General features: G+C 40.0%; 1 protein-coding gene across 5 annotated transcripts in view; it reads right to left on the minus strand.

The window, feature by feature from the left end:
* The window catches only part of MTUS1 (microtubule associated scaffold protein 1), a 231,479-nt gene that overhangs the window by 74,279 nt on the left and 132,202 nt on the right, over positions 1 to 24,998 (minus strand). For 4 of the 5 annotated variants that reach the window (XM_063458077.1, XM_063458076.1, XM_063458075.1 and 1 more), the window contains 2 exons: positions 24,600 to 24,701; positions 21,341 to 21,376 (listed from right to left, as the gene is read on the minus strand). In XM_063458077.1, the coding sequence (XP_063314147.1) occupies positions 21,341 to 21,376; positions 24,600 to 24,701 (138 nt within the window). Of the gene's footprint in view, positions 1 to 10,821; positions 11,529 to 21,340; positions 21,377 to 24,599; positions 24,702 to 24,998 lie in introns of those variants that run through there. The other variant, XM_063458080.1, reaches the window with a different exon arrangement.

The raw sequence follows: 24,998 nt of genomic DNA on the forward strand, positions 1-24,998 counted from the left end.
AATAATTTTAAGCCCCACTCAAATGTTTTCCTCCCTATCCAAGCACTAATTATAGTAATTATGGCATTGTAAACCAACAGGTGCAGATACCTTGGTTTCTGGTCCGTTTTGACAACAACCAGGGCTTTCTCCTTCACCCATTGCGTGAAAACAATTTGACATAAAGCCATGGGTGGTACCCATATAATGAGCTGTAGTGGTGATGATGGTGAGAGTGCCTCATTAAAGGAAAAATGCTGAACTGCTGTATGTTGTTTATTCATGGGAAGCTTGCGAAAGTACAATAGGTGCAGATAATGCACAGAAGACTACAGTGACATTGCAGGGTAGGTAGGAATTTTTTTTTTTTTTTTTTGCTACTCTAAATCTGTTATACCCTGCTGATGTGCTTTCCAAAAGTAACTTTATTTTAGAAAATGCACATTGTTGGCTAGCTCACATTAAACACACTGCTCATGTAAGTCAGCAGGGCACAGGGAAGAGACCAGTCAATTTCTAAAAAGGTGCTGTGTTGAGGGTTCAGTAGTTGGGCCCCTGCTGTGTTTACTGTACTATTTGAAAGATTTACTTTTTATTGAAAGCTTAAATAAACCAGTGCAGTCACTGTAGAGTCAGAATTCTGTGTATATAGTATAAGCATTACATGACTGATCGTTTAAGGCTTATTCCTTCATAGATCTCAAAAACTACACATGCTGTGCATCAACGTAGCAGAAACATGCAAAGGAATCCGTGTGTAAAAACATTGCTCAGTGTTCCTGGCATGCCAACTGACACATTACGACTGCAGCTTTACATTTAAAAATCAAAGCAAGAGGGCATTTGCCTTCTTATGCTATGCTACAGATCTAACAAACCTGGATATTATCTCTAGTTTACTGTACAATAGATAAATACATGAAAAGTAACCAAGTGACAATCGACACTAATAAACCATACGGAGATCACTAGAGGATGTGAAATGACAAACCGTGACGACAGAAAGAGGAGTTTAGTTTACATTCATGGACAATTCTCCTCCTGGATACTAGGCAACAGCAGAAAGACAACTAAAGGGAAAATATATTCTGACTAAAAATAGATAGTGGATGTAAACATGCTTATGGCAGTCATCGGCCAATTTTGGAAATACGACAAATAAGATCAGCGATGGCATACTTACAATAGCAACAGAGGAAAAACAGGACACTGGTCAAGATAAACACAAGATCTACATTATCCATTATTGCTAGTCAGACTCAGTGATGGCTGAGGACTATGTAATTGTCTATTAGCGGTCCACAATTCAGTCAAGTCTTCCAATCAATAGTATAAAAAAGGTCACTTGGCAACCTTGAATTGCCTTCCTTATTTCTACACTTCTGAATACACAACAGAAAGGTAATAATATCCAGTAAATTTATGATACATAGCAGTTCAAGCACCCAACAGTTACAATAATTGCTCCTACTCATCTGCCCAATTCCGAGACGACTAACTTGAAAAGTGTATTTATTACTGATCAAGTTTACATGGACTGTTCAGGGTGCTTTGCCATCTTAAAAAAAAAAAAAAAAAAAAAAAAACTAAAGCGTTAGAAATTCAAACATGTATTCCGAAAAAGATGGTGTTCCATTACCTATGTAGGTAAGAGTTACTTACCTCACGGCACACTGGTCTCTGGCTGCTGCATCACCTCCCTGGCTGAGATCAGCAGTCTCAAAAGCTAGTGATTTTGAGAGGCAAAATGCAACGCTGGGCCAATCAAATGGTCTATCGGCAAATAGTCTCAACTAGTTAACTCTGTTATAGCTGCAGAACCGCCTCTAGTAGGTGTCTTCCTGACAGTCACTAGATGTGTGTTACCCCTGCAATGAATGACAATGTTTTCAGTAGCAGGATTAGCCAGACAGTGGCATGGTACCCAGACCCTTTTATCATTGAGATGAAACGTTCTGGGTGCCCATAGAATTCCGTTAAACCGGCACAAAAATGTACACAGTTACCGGTTAGGCATTCAATGCAATAAAAGAACAGTGGAGGCTGAGAACCAAGTTCTTCTAAAAAAAACATCCAAGTGGGAAAAGGCTGCTGTGATGAAGGGCTATAGCACAGGAATGTGTTTCCCCAGACACAAACACTGACAGAAGCAAAGCATTAAATCAAACAATGACTTAAGAGGAATACAATGGAAACGTTAATCTGATAATGGTTTAAAACCAGTCTCTGGATTTCAAGCTAACAAAACAGTCAACAGAACCAGGAGGTACAGTAGTTGCAATGTGATCCATGCCAGAGTACATAATTAGAACACACTCTGAAATAAAAATGTCTGCGGCAATAATAACACCTTCCAACAGGGTTCAATTTCTAAGCTAATTCGGGATACTGGTCTTGACATTTCTAAAAGGGAAAAAACATTTCATTGGTGGGATGATGCCACAGTTATTGCAAATTTGGTATCAGGAATATGGTGTGTAAAATGTTTGGAGAAAAAAAAAATCTATATGTAATACACGCTCTCACACACAGTTTCCCTTGTCTCGTAACACCTCCACGCTCACTGCTTCTGCCAAAATATAAATCCCTTCATCTTGATAAACGTCCTGAATAGACACAGATTGTCGGTTCCACTGATTATTAAAGCCGATGTTCTGCATATACATATCCGATAATCTATTTTGGCCTTGTAATTTACCAATATTACCGATAATTTACTCACCACTCCTCCCAGTCACCGCACACAGTCTTCCACATTCAGAAACTCCAGACGCCAACCAACGAGGCACCACTACCTCATGTTATCCTTTCCTGTGAGGCAGTGAATAATCTATTGTAACAAAGTGAGCTGGCTGCTTCAAAGTGATATGTGTGTGGTCTATGTCGGCAAACCTATCAGTAACAGCTCATGCTGGGCTCTCACTGATCCGAGAATGTACTGCCCGAGTGTGATAGGAGTCTGATTGATGTTAGCTTGTTCAGTTAATGCCAGGTTTGTGTAGATATTGTGTTTAAAAAAACAAAACCACTCAAACTTTAAATGTACAGAATATTGGCAAACCTTTCAAAAGGTTAAAAAAAATAAAAAATATATCGGCTCTGGAGAAATATCAGCCGATCCCTAGTCCTGAATATGGACTGAAACATTGACATTGTTGGTTTCTTGTGCAGTTTCAACACTGTACAAAGTAAAAATGCACTACTTGGCGCTCCAAGGGAGTTATTTCAAGGGAGAGAAAGATAGACGGACAGATCATTTTAAAGAGGTCACAGTTACTGCGTAATATCCATGGTTATAATGTTAAAAGTCAAAGATTTTAAACAATGCAGCACAATACGACAAAGATCTAAAAAAAATAAATAAAAAGGAGACTTTCATTATATTCATAGTTTTTTTTTCCATATACCAAGTAGAATGCACATATAATAAACTTTATGTTTTGTAAACCACTTTGAATATTTAAAGTGACATACAAAGCATCATAATTTTAACCACCAACTAGCTTTATCCATATTTTTAATAGCTGATTGTGTCAGCTGGTATTCTGTCAGTGAACAAAGTCTTAATAAAGAGAAAAATTAAACATTGCATCATTGCCAGGGTGCCCGCATCCTAACAGAGTAACGTCACTCCTTTCCTATACTCTCTAGCCAGCGTTAGCAGGGCCTGTGGTTGCTAAGGATGGAGAGCAGAGGGACTTCCAGTGGGAGGTCTCTTCATCTCACCCAGTCCTAATTTCTTGGCATTCAGTATTTAGATCGATGGGAGAAATGCCCATTTTTAATAGATTTTTTCCCCTCTAAATCTATACATGTGCTACCAAAGCTGCTAGCACAATGTATAGATTGAATTTTAAGCACTTAAAGAGCTTAAGCTGTATTTTTCATGACAGGTTCCCTTTAAATACATTTATTCTGGCAGTGAAGGAGTTTAAGAGTACTTCTCAGTAACCAACAAACAATGAATAGTACTTCCTTTAAAACATACACGAGTACTTTCAGGAATTCTAATGCCACAATAACTGGAATAGTTTTGACAAAATCTGGTGAATTTAATGCTAAACTATGATAAATAGGATATGTAATCACAAACTTGGAATATTCCAAGCATGTTAGTCATTACCACGTACAAGCAAAAAAAACACCCACACAGGTTTTTTTTTTCAATTTGTGCAGTTTTTCATTTTACACTTGCAAATCCTTGGAAGGAAAAAAATTAAAACATTTTCAGACTATATGGTTGCTGTCATGGTGATATCCTATCAGCAAACAGATCTAAATTAATTGAGCCAGTCCGTTCTGAAACATTTTAGAATTTAGCATGCCTCTTAATTTTAAATAAACTTTCTAGAACAATGGATTTGCATTGAAAACATGCAAATTGTACGTTTTTAAAAATAAATAACCATTTACGAGATAAATTGTTCATTGTAGGTAAAAGGAGTCAGAAGCTTTTAGGAGAAGTAAGATCAAGCAAGTGTGTCTGCAATCTGAGATTGCACAATTAAATGAGAAATCGCAAAGCAGGAGGTAAAGTAAACTGCATAACTAGCTAATATTTAGCCAAGCACTTAGTGTAGCCAAGTGCAGATGTCAGACCCAGTGACTCATGTACTTAAATAACGGTATGTAGTAGGTTGTTAACCCCTTAAGGACACATGACATGTGTGACATGTCATGATTCCCTTTTATTCCAGAAGTTTGGTCCTTAAGGGGTTAAACATTTAACATAGCTAGTAAAGCAACTAGGGTGTACTGAAGCGACTAAATGTTTTTTGTAAAATTTAGGCCGAAAAGCATTCTCCAACAGGGTAACATTTCTTACTTTATTATTTTAGCCTAACTGTTGTAAAATCCTTGTAATTGCTATGGGGCTCAGGAATCCCCTATTGCCCACGGTAAGGAATCAAATGCTTTTCAAATGGATGGTGGTTTGACAATTACCTTAATTCTCTTGGCATCCACCGTCCAATCTGATCTTTAGAGATATTGCTAAAGTGGACATTTCCATTCTTAGTTAGTAATGCTTTGTCCAAATTTTCCGCTGGCATTCTTTGCCAGTGAATGAAGTGTTAATGGGGAGAAAACCGATCTTGTTAAAGTGGAATGGGAACTTCCATTTTAGTTAGACCAGTGGGTTCACGGTTGTGTGAAGGATCCAGTGAAATATCAAGCTATTTGAAAATGTATTCCATGACACTTCACGGCTGCATTAATACTACGACAACCTGTTGCTTTAACTGCCCTTTAAATATGGAATATTTGTGTATTTTACAACTGTGTACACCTTATTAAAATATTGATAACTCCTACATACACACTACAAATAAAACAGGCATGCATTTATCAACACCAATACATACCCACACATCCTTTTTTTTTTTTCATCCTGTAAATTGCACCAGCAAAAAATGTCAATTCTTCGGAGCAGAATATTTCTTTCTAATGGAATATTTTGTTCAGTAACTGACGCACTGAGAAGTGGTCTGTTCAGAAAAATTATCAATTCTAAAATTTGGCCGAACTGGACACCTCCCTGGGTCTGTGAGGGTTAATCATTGAGACCCCCACATTAGTACAAAATAAGGTTTTATACCTTCTCACATGCTGAAGAGTGGGAACATGTGCTGAACACAATGGGGCTTTAACCCCTTAAGGACCAAACTTCTGGAATTAAAGGGAATCATGACATGTCACACATGTCATGTGTCCTTAAGGGGTTAAAGGGACACTATAGTCCCCAGAAAAACTACAGCTTAATGTAGTTGTTCTGGTGAGTATAGTCCATCCCTGCAGGCTTTTTGCAGTAAACACTGTCTTTTCAGTGGCAGTGTTTACATTGCTGCTTAGGGACATCTCCAGTATCCACTCCTCTGATGGCTACTGGAGGTGCTTACTGGGGCAGTGCTGCACACCACATGGATACACAACTTTCCTCCTAGAGATGCATTGATTCAATGCATTTCTATGAGAAGATCCTGATTGGCCAGTGGGGCGTTTGCCAAGGAGGCCGGCCGGGGGTGGTGCCAATCTCAGCTAATCCAATGCTTTCCGATGGGAAAACATTGTGGTTGGCTAAGATGATCAATTCTGCCAAGGAGGCAGATTGGGGCGGAAGCAAACACTGTTGCTGGAAAGAAGGTGAGTTTTCATCCTATTTTAGGGAGGCATGGGTGGGGCCTGGGGGACAAAATAGATTTTATTTTTTATTTAAAAACACTATAGGGTCAGTGCGTGGGGACTCTAATAAATGGAGGGGGGTTGATCAAATGCCCCCCTGCCGCCACCGGTAAGCTGCAGGTGTGTGCACCAAATAATAGGGATCGACCGATATTGATTTTTTAGAGCAGATACCGATAATCTGAACTTTTAAGCAGATAGCCGATAACTTACCGATATTCTGTACATTTACCATTTTGAAAAAATAAACAATTTCTACACAAATCCACTGTTAACTGAACAGGTTTTTTTTTTTTTTTTTTTTTGCAAATCCTTTTTTTAGTAAGGTAAATGCACAAAATATACATGCCAGTTAGAATTTATGTTTTCAAGAATATATGTGTGTATATAGTGAATGCAGAGTGTGTTTGTATAGTGTGTATATAATGAATGCAGAGTGTGTGTGTATAGTGTGCATATAATGAATGCAGAGTGTGTGTGTATAGTGTGTATATAATAAATGCAGAGTGTGTGTGTATAGTGTGTATATAATAAATGCAGAGTGTGTGTGTATAGTGTGTATATAATAAATGCAGAGTGTGTGTGTATAGTGTGTATATTTAATGAATGCAGAGTGTGTGTGTATAGTGTGTATATAATGAATGCAGAGTGTGTGTGTATAGTGTGCATATAATGAATGCAGAGTGTGTGTGTATAGTGTGCATATAATGAATGCAGAGTGTGTGTGTGTGTATGTGTGTGTATGTATGTATGTGTGTGTATATATAAAGTGAATGCAGTGTGTTTGTGTAGTGTGTTTATATAATGCAGAGTGTGTTTGTGTAGGTATGTAATGTGTGTAAAATGGGGGGAGGCGCATTTATATTTTTATTTTACATTTAAAAAAAAAAAAAAAAATTAGTCCCCCCTCCATGCTTCTTACTTGGTCAGGGAGGGGGATATGGCATTCCTTGGTGGTCCGGTGGCATGGACTGTGCAGTGGCAGCCCACAGCAAACTCTTTCTTACCTTCCCAGCAGCTCCATTCAGTTCCCCTGTCTAAATCTCGCAACCAGCGTGCAGTGCGGAGCATTGCAATGGTAACCCGTTGAAACGCTCTGACGGCTGCGGGACTAGCGAGATTTAGACAGGGTAGCTGAAGGGAGCTGCTGGCAAGGGAAGCAAGAGTGTGCTGCGGGCCCCCCAATACCGCCGGGCCAATGACAACAGTCTTATAGGCATATACAGATATTGCCGAAAATACCAAATATCGGCTGATCATATTGGCCAGACCGATAATCTGTTGATCCCTACTAAATAAGTATAAAGGGGGGAGGGGGAGTCTATGTTCACACCAGTGCTTAGCTTTCCCCGTGCTTCTAGCCCCGCTTAACTAATAGTGAGCCACGAATACCAAAGCAACCATCCATTGGGTTCTGATTTTCGGTTTAATCGCCAAAGTAGGCCAAAATTTGTTCAAATTGCAATTCTTCCGATTCTCTAAGTAAATATGCTGTACAAAGCCAAAGCAAGCACAACCATCAATAGGTCATCAGGAAAAAGAGATCTAAGAAGTTGGTAGATGTTAATCCTAAACTGTTTAACTATATAATAATCTGAACATGCAAATGTTATTTATAAACATAAATTACTTATGTTGTGTGAACCTACATAAACATCATTAAACTGTATAGTAAAATGTTTGAACACAGGTAATATGTATATAAGAGGAGTGCAGATTTGAGGAGTACAATTTACAGTTTTAAACCCTTTTTAGAAATACACTTACAGATGACGCTGATTTGAGAACTCAATGTATACTGAGGGAAGTATATTGCCTGATGTCAGACACACACACACAAAAACCAACAACAAAAATAAGGCCCCTCATAACAGGCTCTCAATATGATGAATTTGGAACATCCCTTGGTATGAACCCTATTGTTTTGTTACCTCTATTTATATCACACTGCAATGTTATAAATCTAGGCTTCCTGCCTTTTACAGAGTAGTGTCATGGCTTCCTGAACATTCAGTAAGTGGGAAAAGAAAATGAAGTGTTGATATAGGTAGTGGTCAGTCACAGATGAGACAGTTGAGGATGCTAAACGTCATGTAGAGGGGGTTATGTATAAGGAGTTAATCCGCAGTAAGGTTCAACAATAGATCAGAAGGTACATCCCATTGGTTTCCATGACAATTAATCAACTTTAACCATAACATTGTTTGCCATATGCATCTCTAAGTGTTCATTAGCCATCCAACTACACAGTCAGTGGCCTGACATTAGATCCTATACATTCATTTATATATTATTATATTCTAAAATCTAGATATATATGTGGGGGATCTAGAAAAAAATATCTAGATATATATGTGAAGGAAATCTAAATAGTCTGTTGCATAATTGTACGTGAGGATGCACCCTCAACTTTTAAAAATATTTAGTTAAACACGCCAAGCACCATAACCACTACAACCCACTGTAGTAATATTACCAGGCTTCAGGTACTTGCTCACGGACAATGCACTAAGCACTGCACCGCCAGGCTCATATCAAATATAGAGCTCCCGGCTCCTTTTAGGATGTAGGGAACGGCACCCAGCAGACTTCAGGTAAGAAGTCAAACCGTAAATTGGGGGGGGGGCTCTGTATTGGTTATGAAGCTATAGCAGTAAGATATAGTCAAATAGTTAGCTACAATTCCTCCTGGCCAATATAGTATATATCCAAAAAACAGAATATATGCATTTAATAAATCATTGTAATTAAGACAGAAAATTCAGTATTCAGTATTATGTCACAATCATAAAAAAATAAAATAAAAAAGGGGGGCAGCAATGTTACTGTGCCTTTCCCACATTTTTGCTTGTTTAAAATGCAATTACCCACTTTTTAGTACACCCCAAATACATGGATGATGCAAGTCAGATAACCAAGGCCCTATCTACTCTACAAATTAAAATATACTGCATCAAATTAGACAAACACATTCCCTTATTCGGTTATATATCCACATACATTTTACAATTATACATTTTAATGATATTACACGCATTTATCTATTGTGGGACTTTCATCAAATGTACCAAGGCTACTGCTAGAGGTGATCAGTGAAAGTCCCCCTATCCATATCAAGGCAGAGTCTTGTCTGGCACAAACACAGGCAACCTCACAAATAAAGTGTGAAAATACTCTCTAATCCCTACCCCCTCTCAGAGGTCTGCCAATTGCAGCAATAACCTACCCAAGCAGAAATAGCTCACCTAAACGAAGAGGTATTATTAGATGCTTATAAATATCTATTTTGGAACATTTGCACATTTCAAATTGCTGTCTTTCTAACAAACTATAAATTGCAGTGAAATATTGGAGGGTACCATATGTATGATAAAAAAATAATAATCTTCTGGAAACCGTTTTAACAGTAGTACTATTGGCCACTATTATGTATTTACAAATAGGGGCTTGATAAGACCATGCATACTTAAAATATAGCAAACTAGCAATTTTAGCCATAAAACAAAACATTGATCAACAAAACGTTGCCCATTTAGACAGTCAAGGGTCAATCCAGTTGTCATCATTTAACTTTAGATTCTTGGCAATCTATGGGACACGTGTGGAGCAAATTGGCATAAACAAAAGATGGGGTGTTTGTTAATTTAAAAAAAAAAAAAATCATCTACTCTAATTACACAGCCTAAAATAAGTCAATATATATGGCTTGCAAACCAAAAGCTAGTTAAACGATCTTCCATAACAGATTTATAGGTAGCACCAAAGAAATAATAAAAAAACATTAATTAGAAATAAAATAAAATATAAGAGAAACACAACCTTACCACAGCTCTATTTGAGTAGGTGTTTAAAGGGACAACATTAAATACGTAGCTCTTTTTAACCGCTGTTTTAGACTGGCAAATGCAGCAAACTATTACAAATAAACATAACGTACTATGAAAAGAACCACGGATTACAATACATGAAGACACAGCCATTAAGCAGCTCAGGTTTCTCGTTCCGCTAAATGGTAATGTTTGCACAGAATACATCAAGGTGTAAAATCCCTGGCTCTCTGACATTCTAAATTAATGGCTACATTTCGGGTAAGTACGGTAATTATATTCATTTTCTTTTTATTCTTAAAAGAAATCCAAAATCAAGCATAGCAGACAGATCGTAAATCACTCTACTCAAACCGCCCAGCACAACAAAAATACTCAAAATGTAATTTCAGCACTGAATGGTTTGGGAGATCATCACTTACATGTATAATACGGATAAATTAAATATCACATCTTTTGCATAGATTATAAAACAATACACTCGTGTTTAATATTAAAGGTTTTAACAGTAATAACCACAATATTATAAAGGTTCTAATCGTATATTTCTCTAGTAACCTAGGTTTCAATTCTGTGTACATACGTGATGTACGGATTTGTGTGTAGTGTGTATGAGAATATATATATATATATATATATATATATAAATAAATAAATCATGGGTTTACGGACGTATGTGCAATACACAATATACACATACATCAATATTCACACATCAATACTCACACCTATGCAATGTATCTGTTACCAGCTGGAGTAAACAAGATGTCCCCTGCTGCTGCTGGTGGAAGATATGAAAAGGCACATAACATGGCACTATGTCTCGAACACTAACCTGCGTGAAATACAACCGTGCTTTTCCTATATCCCGTAGGCAGGCGCAGGTTCCGGAGCAATCCGCTGGCGGTCAGTCGCACACGCATATTGGATAAGGAGAATTTGGGAGACCATAACATGTCTTCAGAAAAAGTGGCAACAGGATAGCAAGCAAGAATCAGCAGCAGCCTCCATGTACTACAACATGCTATATTTTTAGCTCAGCACGGAGGATCCTGGGGACAGGCAGAGCACGGTAAGGAGAAAATACACTGGAAAAGAGGCAGCTCATTCCATCATCGTCCTGGCTGCCAGGCACACACATACCACATCCAAAGCAGCAGGAATCCACTATGTAGGGGTGTCCAGATAGCACCCCCCTCCCAGCCAGATGTTACCGAAACAAAGCTTGCCCTTAGAATGAAACCTCCTCCCAGAGTCTGAATTACATCACACCATGTCCATGCAGAACAATCTATTATGCAGGAGCTGCTGGAGAAAAGCTGGTTAACCCTCTACACTGCCAACATTGCGCTCAACTACAGCATTAAAACAGACAGCCATTCACCCAGAGCCTGGCATTAATCCAGCTACATCCAACCGTACGCTGGGAACAACAGAGAGCGCAGGGTGGAAGCAGACTGATTGACAGAGCTTGCAATCTGAGCACACAGCACACAAACAACCGCAGAGCTGGAAATGCAAGATTTGGAGAGCACTGCTTCGGTCACAGCCCAGAGGTGATGAGTGATGCGATTAAAAGGAGAGAAAGTGGGTGGCAATACAGACACAGCATCCAATCATCACTCACCCATCTCTCACACAGACAGTCACCAAGACAATGACTTTAATAATTCTACTGCTTGACTTAATGTTATCCCTTACAGCAGAATGGAAGGGGTCTGTCACAAAATGGTGGAAGAATTCTGTCCAGCAATTGTGATTTTTTTTTTTTTTTAATGCATTTTCTTTTCTCTCTCTTTTTTTTGTGTGCGGGAGGGGGGGTGGGGAAGGTTTGCAAGAAAAACAGACATAGGTAGAATTCTATAGTTCCATTTAGATGCAACAATGACATTTGTGTAGTCACAAATATAGACACAAAGAAGGAAATATATCCCAGCAGGACTGTGGGGCAGTTAAAAAAAACATGGGTACATAGAAAATGCTCTTTGCTCGTAGAATTACAAAAATAGGATATTTTACTGGAGAAACCTGATATAGCCCTGCTACTTCCACATATCATGCCGGCAAATGTATAAAGGATTGCAATTAGTGGTAAAATGTCAGAATGTTTTCTCTATTTTGTCTTGTGCATAGGACTGATTTGCATTTAACACAAGTGCTTTCCTGCCTCTGCTGGACAGAAACTCCATGCATCTATGACAATAACAAAAAACCAAAAAAAAAAAACCACACACACATACACACCACTTCCAGACTTAATCCCCAGATTTCATTCCGGTTTTTACTACTAAAAGTGAAGCAACTAAATCCAATCAGATAATTATGCTGAGAGATGTATATACAGTTTAGTTGCCATGGTTCACTGCTAGCATTACTCAGCTAAGGCGGAAGAGGACAATTGCTTAGCAACATGAAAATGTCACACACACCCTTGGAATCAAAGCATAACAAGGCACACTGGTACAGATTATAAAGTGTGTCCTGCTCACTTTTTTGGGCATTTTTTTCCTGGTGTTTATCCTACTTGTGTCCATTTCTTATTTGTGACAAATATCCCTTACTATGTCTCTTCATTTCTTTTCTTTTTATTTTGGTTCTTAATAGTATTCCTTTGTAGGAGAACAAAAAGGTGCATAAGTGTGCCATTCTGTGACAGGTTAGCAATTCTCGCATTCTTAAAGTGATCTAAAGCCTTCAAATTTCAAATGCGGTTTTACTTGCACAAAAATAATACTTTGTCAGTGTGTTTGTATATATATATATATATATATATATATATATATATATATATATTTTAATTCTGTATTTTATTGTGCAAATAATATACATAACAGTCTTGTCACGCCACAACAGCGGACCAAACACATGCAGTATACATATATTGACATCGTCATGGCATTCAGATTTCTTGCACATTTTTTTTAATGTTAAATGCAGTTTCTAACATATTAGTCAATGATGTCTAGGTTGAGTGAGCCTGAGCAGGTTCATGAGAGATGCTAGACAAAGGAGTTAGTAAACTAACAAATAGAAAAATTATAAATTTTATAAACGTCAGAACAAGAGATTATAACATGCTAGGTAGGCCTCGATCTTGTAGTCTACATGAGTGTGTGCATGCTAGATCAAAGTTATACATACATGCTACATCAAGGTAGGGTGTGACGCCTCCCTGTGCATATGCATCCAGTTAAAGTTACCGTGCATTGTTAGTCAGCTAGTGTCAAGCCGGTGTGCACTTGTAAACTATGATCACTAGTTAGGCGAAAAGCAGAAGAGATACATGATGCACTCTCTCAAGGTGCCAGTAACGACTGCAGTTATTGGGTAGCTAAACTAAGCTTGGCGTACATACTCGTTTTTATTAAGGCTAACAGAAAGAAATATACTGTAGCTGCATTTCTGAGCTAGCGGGGTTTCCGTTGAGCTTGCCCCAGAGTTTTAAATTTACAAATATTTAGTAAGAAGTAAGGCAAGAGCAGAATAAGCATGCAAGCATTATATGTAACAATACTAGGGAAAGAAAATCCTGAGAGGCATGACAGACTTATTACTTCTGGTAGGAGCCTCTTGGTGAACATATATCATTTTTAACAATGTGGGTACCTGCGGAATACACGCCGTTTACATAGGCGGAATAAACAATTGCAAATTAGCAAATAAAGTAACATTGTCATAGTTATTGGTATATTGACATTTGCAGCTATCGCAACTAGAGAAAAACAAAAAGTGACAAATCAATATTTGTAGAGAGTCATTGTAGAGACCAGCAGTGCACATGTTAGGTTGTATGTGCTAGGAGGGATATACAGTGAAAAGGTGAGGCATGTTATGAGGGTCAAGGTCAGCTTACAGTCTGGTGTCGTCTGATGCGGGTGCTTAGGAGCCCGGGTAGGCCATTGGGGAGCGGTGGAGATCCACCCTTCTGATATCAATTGGGAATTACATTTTGTCTATAAACTTTGGGTACTGGGGTAGAGTTCCCGTCCGGGCGTCGGTGAGCTCAAGTATTATCCGTTGTGCCGGAGGCCAGTTGTTGTCCCCTGGGTGCAAACGGTTTTGCTGTGGAGGGGTTCCATCTATGGGGGGGTTTGTTCTGCCCTGTGCTGTCCATTGGTGGCCAGCGAGTCCGGCGGCAAACCCAGTGTGGCTAGCAGTCCTTCAGCTTCCGTGCAGTCTTTAGCGTCTTGTGTGACATTGTCCTTAAGGATCTGAAGGCTGTGTGCCCTTCGCCAGCGGTATGATATCTTGTGTTGTCCAAGTATGGCAGTAAATGGTGCCATGGTTCTTCTCCACGCTAGAGTGTATCCTGACAGATCCGCAAAGAAGGTGAGGTGCATGCCCTCGAAGGCATATGGAGTGTGGTCTCTGACCACGGACATTATCGCAGCTTTGTCTTTTCCGGTCAGGAAGCGGACCACCAGGTCCCTAGGGGTTCCTTTTGGTGCTTTGGGCGATTTGGGAACTCGGAAGGATTCCTCTAGGCCTACCGTCCTGCCTTGTCTCGTGGGTAGTAGTTCTGTAAAGAGTTGTCGCAGGAGGTGAGGCATCTCTTCGGTCGGTATGTCCTCCTTGATTCCCCTTATTTTCACGTTGTTTTTGCGCCTTGTGTCTTCCATTGTGGCCAGGCGTTGGTCATACGATTTGTGCTGCCGATGAAATTGGTCTATCTCCCGTTGTAGAGAGGAGAATTGCTTGGTGTGTTCCCCCGAGGTTTCCCTCCGAAGTTCCCAACCTGCCCGACAGGCCCCTTATGTCCTCGCGGATCTTTGCTGTGTCTGCCAGTATGGTATTCTGGAGGGTCGCTAGAAGCTTTGTGAGGACCTCGGTGGTGACTGGTGAGGAGTCCGTTCCTTTGGGGACCGTTTCGGTGGGTTGTGGTGCAGACATTTCGTCTTCCTCCCCCTCTAGGTAGAAGTCATCCGATATATCCGAGAAGTTCTCGGGGTAGGCGGCCATCTTGGGCCTAGCCATGCTGTTAGCCCGGCGCAGGAGGTCGCCGATATTCTGGCTCGAATGTCGTTTGTCAGGCTTTAATTTTTTCGTTTTTCGTCCCATCCCTGTTCCCCAATAACTGGTGTAAGTATTGGGGGGTTTTGCGTCCCAGATGGGGTGTAATATTCTTTGATTGGTGGGAGCGCTCATGAAGTGTGTCTGCTCGGTTCAGTTGCTTGGCTCCGCCCCCATATATATATATTTTTTTAATTATTATTTTTATTTTTTTTTATTTTTTTAAGTCACCTTGTGTGACGGGTGAAGTAACAGTTTTATACATAAACATATTTAGCATTTCCACATTTAATGTCCAGTAAAATATTTGTACTTGTGAACTGCTGACATGCTCTTTTTCTTTGTGTTTTTGATTTAAAAAAAAGTGCAATATCATCACAAGCCATGTCTACGTAACCACTTGTTTGATATCATACGATTATCTATGCATGGGGTAGGCAACCTTTTAGCAGCACTGTGCCGAAATAGGATTGTGATGTCCCGTAGCGTGACGGTCCTATTTTTTTTTTTTTTTTAAAGTCGAGGTGTCTATGTTGCCGTATTCTGCTTGTGTTATTTATACTACAGTTGCTTTGTATCGTTTTATTTGTGCGCATATGAGCTTTTATATTGTATATGTTCACAAGTAGTTTGTGATATTGTGTACGATATCTATGAATGTGGGCTGCTTGTGGAATTGTGTGTGGATGGATATGACACATTGTGTTTTTGATAGTGTGTGTATGTGTGGGGGCTTTTTAGGGTATTGCATGTGAGAGGCTGCATGTGGGGTTTTGTGCATGTATGTGGATTGTCAGTGGTGTTGAGTTTGTGCGGATTGTGTGTTGTGTTTGTGTGAGGGCTGTTCATATTATTTGTATGAGGGGAGGGTTATTCTGCATTTCTGTTTATATCTAGCAGTGTTGGTGGATTCCCCTGGGGTCCATTGGGAACCAGCCTGGCCAGGTACCGGTCAAGGACAGAAGCTGCAAGAGAAAGCTGTGGGCTGCTCTACTACAATGTGGATACCCATTCACAAGTGCTGAGAGTGGCATTTCTGTTATTACTTGCATTGCACACACACACACACACATATATATATATATATATATATATATATATATATTTTAATTCTTTATCTCTTACATTCATGCACACAAAACTGGTACAAACATGAACACAACAAGTTTAATACACTGCATTCATAAAGTATTCCGACTGCTTTATTGAATAATTGGTATTGGGGTGAATAATATTGACTAAACTGTAAGAGACACAAAAAGGAGCTGGGTTAGAAACAAACACAAAGGGGTGTGTAAGATGCACAAAGGGAAAACATGGGGGATACGATATACTAAAGGGGGTAAGACATTCAAAAGAGGTTTAGAAACACAAAAGGGGGTACAAATTCATGAGGGGAATTAAGGGACACAGAGATGAAGATTCTTTATTTGGGGAGAAAGGGGTGGCAGGGGTGCAAAATGCATCTTTGTCTGTAAAGCCATAAATCCTGCACGTGTCAGCAGCATCAGGGACACAGGGCACCACATATTAGAATTCCTTCTCTACCCTGTGCGTTAAGTCACGCGCAAGGATCGGAGGGAAGATAAATGCACCAAGATTAATCCGATATTGTTGCATGCTGCATTAGACAGCTAAAAGGCGGTATTTGCAATCAGTAAAAAAAAATATTTCTGATGAAACGGCCCACTGCAGAAAAAACTTGGACCCCTTGTATTAGACAGTCCAATTTTTGTCATTCAAGACAAGCCTGTACTAACCCGTCTTTAGGGACTTTCATTGGCCAACAGCTCCATGGGGTGGAGTATGACCTCGAGTTTCCCCCACACGTTTATCTATAGTTCAAGACATCTGGTGCCTCACTTTAGTAAGTTCACCAACCAGCACTGCATAAACAAACATGCCCATATTACATACATATATACACACTATTATACGTGTATGCAAACATGGCTCAACTATGCACAACTGAGTGGCTCACATTTTTATATAAAAAAATGTGCAGCAACCAGACAGACGTGTAGGTGGGACAGGGACTGACCACAATTTACCACACTTAGTGCATTGAGAGAGTTATGGATAACCCGGGGGAATGGGTGGCCTGGGGTGGAGGTTGAGGGGGAGACGTCTGAGACTAACCCGCTAAACATAGCGACTGAGGATATAAGCTTGACCCAGACGGGGAAACGGGAACATCCAGACCCATAGGGCGTTGGCAGCACCCCACGGATCACCGCTGTACCATTGAAACCATAAACATACATGTATTAACCTGGAAACCTGCGTGTTTCCCTGTATTGGTATATCGATTCTCAATAAATGTGCCATTTATTGAAACCTGCGAGTTTCACCGAACCACTTTCGAGACACTTATTCTTGTTTATCTGTATATTGTTGAAAACCTGAATAAAAATTTAATAAAAAAATAAAAAATAAATGTGCAGCATTCCACTACTAAAACCTCTAACGAAACAGATGTAATATCAGAGATCGTTGGAAGAGTATTTAAAGGACGCTTGCCAAAGCCTATTCAGACAACATGGGCACATTAGAAAAGCTGGGCAATTGCAGTAAACTATGGATAGCCAGTTTGTAAACATTTTTTTCTTCTTTTTGTAAAAGGAAATGGAGAAATGATGTATTGATTCATGAACAGAGTAAATGGCAGGTGACTGAACTAACTACTGCTCCGCTTATGTAGTCAAGTCAATGAAATCCTGTTACAGCAAGTTCCTACACCTAATCCTTATACATCATTATAAGGAGCCAGCTTAGATATTACATATAGTGAGCCTCATTTGTGTGACATCACCAAATGGGATGGGGTCTATAGTAGACCCAACATGTTAGAACGCATAAAGACAGATTAGGATTGAATTAGAAACACAAGTTTTGGTTTTGACAGTTTTTTTGCTGCAGTGTAATGTTCACCACATAACTGTCAATCCAAAGAAGGGTCATTTTGTCTTTTAACATATAAAATTAATAACCTAACCTTCATGTCTTCCCCCCTCCCCAAAATAAAGAGGAAAAAAACCAACAACAGACCCCCATCAATATGTAGTTAATATCTGGGGTGAGACTTTAAATTTAGTTTTTCAACTTTCAATGAATGTGAAGAAAAATAAACATGAGAAACTTAGTGCAATAATGCATCACTTCGAATTAAATCCACACCAAAAATAATTACATAATGAACAGCAGCGTCTAACTTTGTGGAATGGCTTTGACAACAAAGTAGACTGGAATGCGAGCAAGGGATACCCTGACTTACCACAGAACAGGGGTTGGCAACCTATGGCATATGAGGTTGCAGGACTAATATGATCTCCCCAGCTGGCCCACAGTACTGCAGCGGCAGTGGCACTGGCACAATGGAGCTTGTGGTCTACATTTCTAGCAGTGCAAACACCATAGTAAGCTCTTTCGTGATCCAATATCTCAGTAATTCAGAGTGTTGTTGTCGTCGTTTACACCATGACAAATCTCTGACTTACTGGTAAAGCGCCAGAAAAAAAAAGTACAGACCACTGGAGCACCAATGTTTAATGAGGATTCAAGACCTTCTCCCTGGCCAAAAGGTAGGCATGGGGAAAGAGGGTGCAAATATTAAGTTTATTTCACCAAAAAGCTTTCCCCAATACACACGCACACACAAATACTACAAGCAACTCACATACACACCTATTAGACTGCACACACACAAGACAATGGACAGACCATACATACAATTCAGGAAGCCTACAAACATGCAAATACCACAAACAATACACACATGCATAATACCATAGATGACCGACCACACACACACATTACCACAAACACCCAAAACAAATACAGCTCTTGTCTCTAAAACACAACAACACAAACTGCACACGCTCACACTGTGGCGGACCTGGTATTCTCTGAGGTTGCCCGAACCCATATTTTATTTTCCCAAATAATACCGTATTTACCTGTTCAGGAACCAAACAGAACTTGTGTGGTGCCCCTCGTTATTGACTTAGAGAAAACAGAGCACTCCTGGCTGTTAACCACAATTAAAAGATTAACACTAGTGCTTTCCCTGGGTGGCCGCCGTTCGCATAACGATATTCTGTCTCCCGAACACAGGCAGCGGTACTTGGTCGTCGAGTGCGTGGAACCAATTTCGGCTACACATTCTTGCGATGGTACTGCTGCCTCTATACTTTCCAAACCAACTAGACAAACCACATTCGGGAGATAGAATCTACCAACTAGGGGGATCATTCGCTACCTAAGAGCCAGGGGGAGCGTTCATCTGTGTTCCTGCAGGAACTCCCAAAAGAAGACCAGCATCACCTCGTGGCCGGACGGTCAAAACGTCTCCCAAATAGCGATCCAGTTCCACAGAACCAATCGGAGCGTTTTTTGGATATGTTGTGCGCTTACAAACAGGCTATTCAGGGATGTAAGAATTGTGGGGTTACTGTAATGTTTTGGGGGTATTTTGTAACATTTTCTGTATTTCCTGTAACAGAGATAATGGAGTTATCAAAATTCCCAGCTCAATTATCTCTCAGACCCAGAGACTCTTGGGAAAAAACCCTGTAAACTTGCTTTAGAGACCCCATACTATGGGGCTGTGCATAAAAAGCTGTGTGTGGGCTAATAAAATTCAGCTGACTCCCAGAACTGTGTGTCGTCCAGTTACGGGGGGAATGTTCTATATTCACTAAACAGCACTTCCCTTCCAGCTTCAGAGGATTCCAGCTGAGATATTCTGGTTCAGCATTGCAGCTCCACTACACACAAAAAAAAAAAAAGCCAACCTCTCTTCACACAATACCACAGCACTGCCTGTCGCGTCGTACACCTCTTGTTTAATACGACAGGTAGCCCAAACACATACATTCTCACAATGCATTCACTGCACCCATACATAACACAAGCAGAATTCCTCATCATACATAAAGCATTACCTAAAGTAGGGCCAGTACCCTAAGGGCGGTCAAAGTTCTAAACGCAGCACAGTGCTGCTAAATGTTTGCATACCACCGCTGTGGAATATGGGAGTACATACAAGTACTCCCTAATAGCATTACTGGCTTTTCGTTAATAAACATTACACTTTACAATGTGCATGGGTATCACAATGGTCCTTCTCTTAGATCTCGAACAATCAGAGGACCTTGGAATTTTCATAGTCAGCGATTTTCTAAAAATTCTTTATGAAAAGCTTCAGGAGCATGTTAAATAATGAACAAGCAATGTATGAGGAGATGTGTAAACATCCTGCTGGATAAGAGAAAAATTCTACTTACAAACCTCCTAAGGGATCGTAAACACCATTATAGTCTCCCACTTTTCATTCTTTTCTCTTTACCTGCTACATCCCCTTTGAAAACCTTAAGGGGCACGGTGGAAAGAGCTTGTACACAAGCAATGATACGCTGAGTGACTCTGTGTGGAACTAAAGACTGTCCCAGATTTGTAATCTTACATGCTTTGGGTAGAAGCAAAGTTTTCTCACGCAAAAGCATGTAACCATACATTACATTCAAAACAAAAGGGAACAAAACAAAGCAAAACATGATGACGAACAATATCCATACAATTACAGTAAAACTAAACAAAAATACTAATGCATTTTCACAGTTGAAAGAAAAAGTATTATAAGTATTGACACAAAATAGATTTAATAGAGATCACTCCTATAGAACAATATGTCATGGATCTAAAATAACATAATTGCCACACCGTGCTGAAAGGAATTCTCCAGGGTTACCTGAAAAGTTTCCGACTGTCATATGGGCTTGATCTATTTTTTGAGATTTAAAAAAAAAAATACTGGAGGAAGATACCATCACCCATAATTTCAGAAGATTGAGCCTTTCTGGGAGAAAATGGTCTTTGAAAATTGCACATTCTTTAAAATATGGACAGACATTTCAAAAAAATATAAGCAGTCAAGAAATCTGTCTGGTAACATCCCCTTTCAGCACGGTGGCCTTTGAGAGAGGTGCAAATCAAATATTAACTACAGCTCATATGTGTTTAGTTTAAATCTCATTGGAAGGGCAGGGAGTAAACATCCGAGCCAGTGGGGTGCGAGTGTTTTTCAGTCCAGCTGAAAATAGACTAAATTAAGAGGTGCACAATGTAAATAAGGAAAGAAAAATAATAGAAAAGGTTTCATTGCGGTTTTAAAAGGGGGGGGGGAGGGAAAGGAATGAATAAAACAGGAAAATTAATAAAATATACATCTTTATAAGCTCAGCCCAAATTATGTGTTCCAACAGCAAAAAGACCCAGAGAGGGGTGAGATTATCAAAAGCAGCATATAAAAATGCAGAAAACATTCATTCAATTTGTTCACTAACCTGCAATATTTCGCAGACCATGTACACCAAGGTTACCTAAAATATAATAAGCATTTTTAAATATAAGAATGGATTTGTATTGAAGCACGTCTGTCACTTTTTTTTTACATTTCTTTATGTATAATCTGCAGGTTGACAAAAGCTGACAAAGGGTGGTGCTTTAGTCAAGCTCCATGTCATTTGTCAACTTTTTCATTGGCAGTCTTGGTCATTACGCTCCATCCTGCGATGCATCACTTTTGGCAGCCATGCATCATGGATCCTCTATGTTAACAAATGTGATTTAGGTCTACATTGTACTGGCTATGGGCACACACCCCACTCCCACCCTAGGAAGGGCAGAAGTTGGAATTTCAGGCATCCGTCACCTTGGCATTGCCAAGATATCTGTGCTAGATAAGAAGACCTGGTGGGACGGGCACAAGAATTACAATCAGTTATATGGAATCAAGATAGTAATTTCATATCAGAGCAAGTTTAAAGGGACATTCCAGTAACCATAACAACTTCATATAAATGATTGGCTACAGCGGTCAGCTGATGCTCTAATCCAATCAGAAGCTCACCATTGATAAAGATTTTAAAAAAAAATAAAAAAAAGGGTACGTGACGCCTACTATTACTTAACAGGCTTGTTAGAGTACAGGCAGAATAATTATGCTTTATTTCTAAAGCCTGGGTACAACTAAAAAGCCAAAGGTACAATAAATCTAAGAGACAATACAAAATTTCACAAACACCGGAGCAGCTGACTGCCCCATTTCTGTAGTAACTAACAATCTAGATCAGGGGTAGGCAACCTTTTAGCAGCACTGTGCCGATACAGGAATGTGATGTCCCATAGCGAGCCGGTCCTATTTATTTTTTTTTAAATCTAGGTGTGTATGCTGCCGTATTCTGCTTGTGTTATTTTTTCTGTAATTGCTTTGTGTCGTTGTATTTGTGCATATATGCAGGGCCGTCTTTAATAGTGACTGGACCCTGGGCAAAGCATTTGCTTGGGGCCCCCTGGACCCTGTCCCCCCTCCCCAGGCATGCAATCACGTCCTCCACCTCAACGCAGTGGCGGACCTAAAGTAGAGAGGTGCAAGAGTTTTTGGGGGTCTCCCTGTTGCACGGGTGATTAAAAGGTAGATCCCCACCTGTCGTGCAACTCCAGAATGCATTGACAGCTGGGGCTCCACCATTTAACCATGTTTGCAGGTCTGTATTTAGCACTAAGCAGTTTTTGTGTGTTTGAATGTAAACAGGTTTTTGTATGGAATATGTTTGTTTGTGGTGTTGGCGTGATTGCAAGCATGTTATTTGTGTAGTGTTGTTTTTTTAATGCAGGGGTGTATTTACATATAATTTTGGTGTGTAACACGGACATGTGTTTGTACGCAGTGTTGAAATTTGAATGCAGGGGTGTATTTGTGTGTAGTGTTAGTGTGTGAATGCTGAGATGTATGCACATACACACACACACACACACACACAGATATATACACACTGACACAGATATACTGACACACACACAGACATACTGATACACATACTGATACACACACAGACATACTGATACACATACTGACACACACAAAGACATACTGACACATACTGACACACAAACATTGCTGACACACACACACACACACACACACACACAGATATACTGACACACAAACATGACACGCACACACACTGACAGATATACTGACACAGACATACACTTTAAAACCCTCCAGTTTCCTACCTTTCCTGCTGGTGGCTGAAAGGTGTTGGGAGTTGGGGTCTAGCGCTCTCGGCCAGCCCTCCTCCAATCTGCCTACTCTTCTTTCCCGCGCGCTCCTCTCTTTGTGGGAGGAAGTGGTACGCGGCCGTCACTTCCTCCCAGCCGCTGCCGAAAAGCAAGGGGCCCGCTCCCGCTCTTAAAGCGCCTCAGCGTGCGACCGGGCCCCTGCTGACAGAAGTCCACCAGGTGGTCCTTTGTGCATGGGCCACCCAGTGTGCCTCCTTAGTGTGCGGATTACCGGCCAGAGGGTTAGAAATTGTTGTGGCCAGCAGGGCTCACGGTGCAGCTGGCCAGTTTGCCCTGCATTAAAGACGGCCCTGCGTATATGAGCTATTATATTGTATATGTTCATGAGTAGTTTATGGTATTGTATATGATACATATGAATGTGGGCTGTGTATGGGGGCTGCTTGTGGAATTGTGTGTGTGTGTGTGGATGGATATGTCACAGTGTGTGTTTGGTAGTGTGTGGGGGGCTGTTTGAGGTATTGCATGTGGGGTTGTGTGTATGCATGTGGATTGTTAGTGGTGTTTCATTTGTGCGGATTGTGTGTATGTTTGTGGGCTGTTCGTATTATTTGTATCAGGGGAGGGTTATTCTGCATTTCTGTGTATATCTAGCAGTGTGGGTGCCTTCCAGTGGGGACTAGGCCGGCCAGGTACATGTCAAGGACAGGAGCTGCAACAGCAACTGCAAGCTGCTCTATTGCAGTGTGGATTCCTATTCACAAGTGCTGGGAGGAAGTGATCTGAGATCACTACCTCTACGTGCTGCATTGCATAAATTGAGGATTGTCCTTCACCACCTTTTCGGATTAGCAGATATCTGAAGTTTTTCTGGGACTCCTGATAGGCCAGAGCCTGTTTGGCTCTAGCAGCCTTGAGTGCCGTGCAAAGACACCTCGAGTGCCGTGCATGGCACTAGTGCCGTAGGTTGCCTACCCCTGATCTAGATTATTAGAGCAGAAGACACAGTCACCTCAACAGCATCAGGATTCCATTGATGGATAGATAGTAGAAGGCATACATTAATTCAGAGTTAAGATCTTTAAACTATCAAAACCAGACAATGGAAAACTAAAAAAAGTGCTGTTTATATTTGAAGAGATATGCTATGTTCTTTCATTTGAAGACTCTATGTAAGTCAATATATTCCAGTGTTGGGAAATTTGATACAGAAGGTAGTGTAACACCTCTATGTAATACATCTCTAGTACTAATCCCTGCTCTTGTACTCTTAACAGAATCCCCTCCCTCTCTCACACAAGGTTTTGCCAGATCAATTCGTAATCTGAGCACAGAGATTTTAATTTTTGACTCCTATCCATTGGAGAAACCTGGAAACTCTTGCCTTATTGGGAAGATGGGGCTCTTACACTAAAGTGTTCCAAATGTGGATCCATTCAAACCAATTTCTAGAAATGAGAATTCAGAGAATGATAACTCAGAGTGGCAATTCATAGAGTGGCAATTCATTCAGCTTACCAGCATTACTAGATGTTTTCAGTTCCACCCTCCTGGTGACTGGTACGGAAGATGGTGTAAATTTGGTAACAGCTGGGATTGCAGATGGGCTCTTCTTTGTAACTGTAAGGCACATAAACTGCATTAAAGTAAAAACAAAAATTTTCTAATGACAAGAGATGGAAAGAAATACGAAATATATATGTAAACAATATATATGCAGTGCATGTCAATGGAAAACAAAGTAAATTCAATACTGAAATTCCAACAGTTAACCATCAATACTTGTGTGCAGATGCCAAAGGATGGCATGCATGTTTTTTTTTTTTTTCTAATTCCCTATAATAAAAAAAACTTGTTTTTGGTTTTAAAAATGTAAATGTAAATTGCCAAGCAGAGCACTTTTCATTACAATTGATT

The sequence above is a fragment of the Pelobates fuscus genome, chromosome 6, assembly GCF_036172605.1.
Source record: "Pelobates fuscus isolate aPelFus1 chromosome 6, aPelFus1.pri, whole genome shotgun sequence".
NCBI lineage: Eukaryota > Metazoa > Chordata > Amphibia > Anura > Pelobatidae > Pelobates > Pelobates fuscus.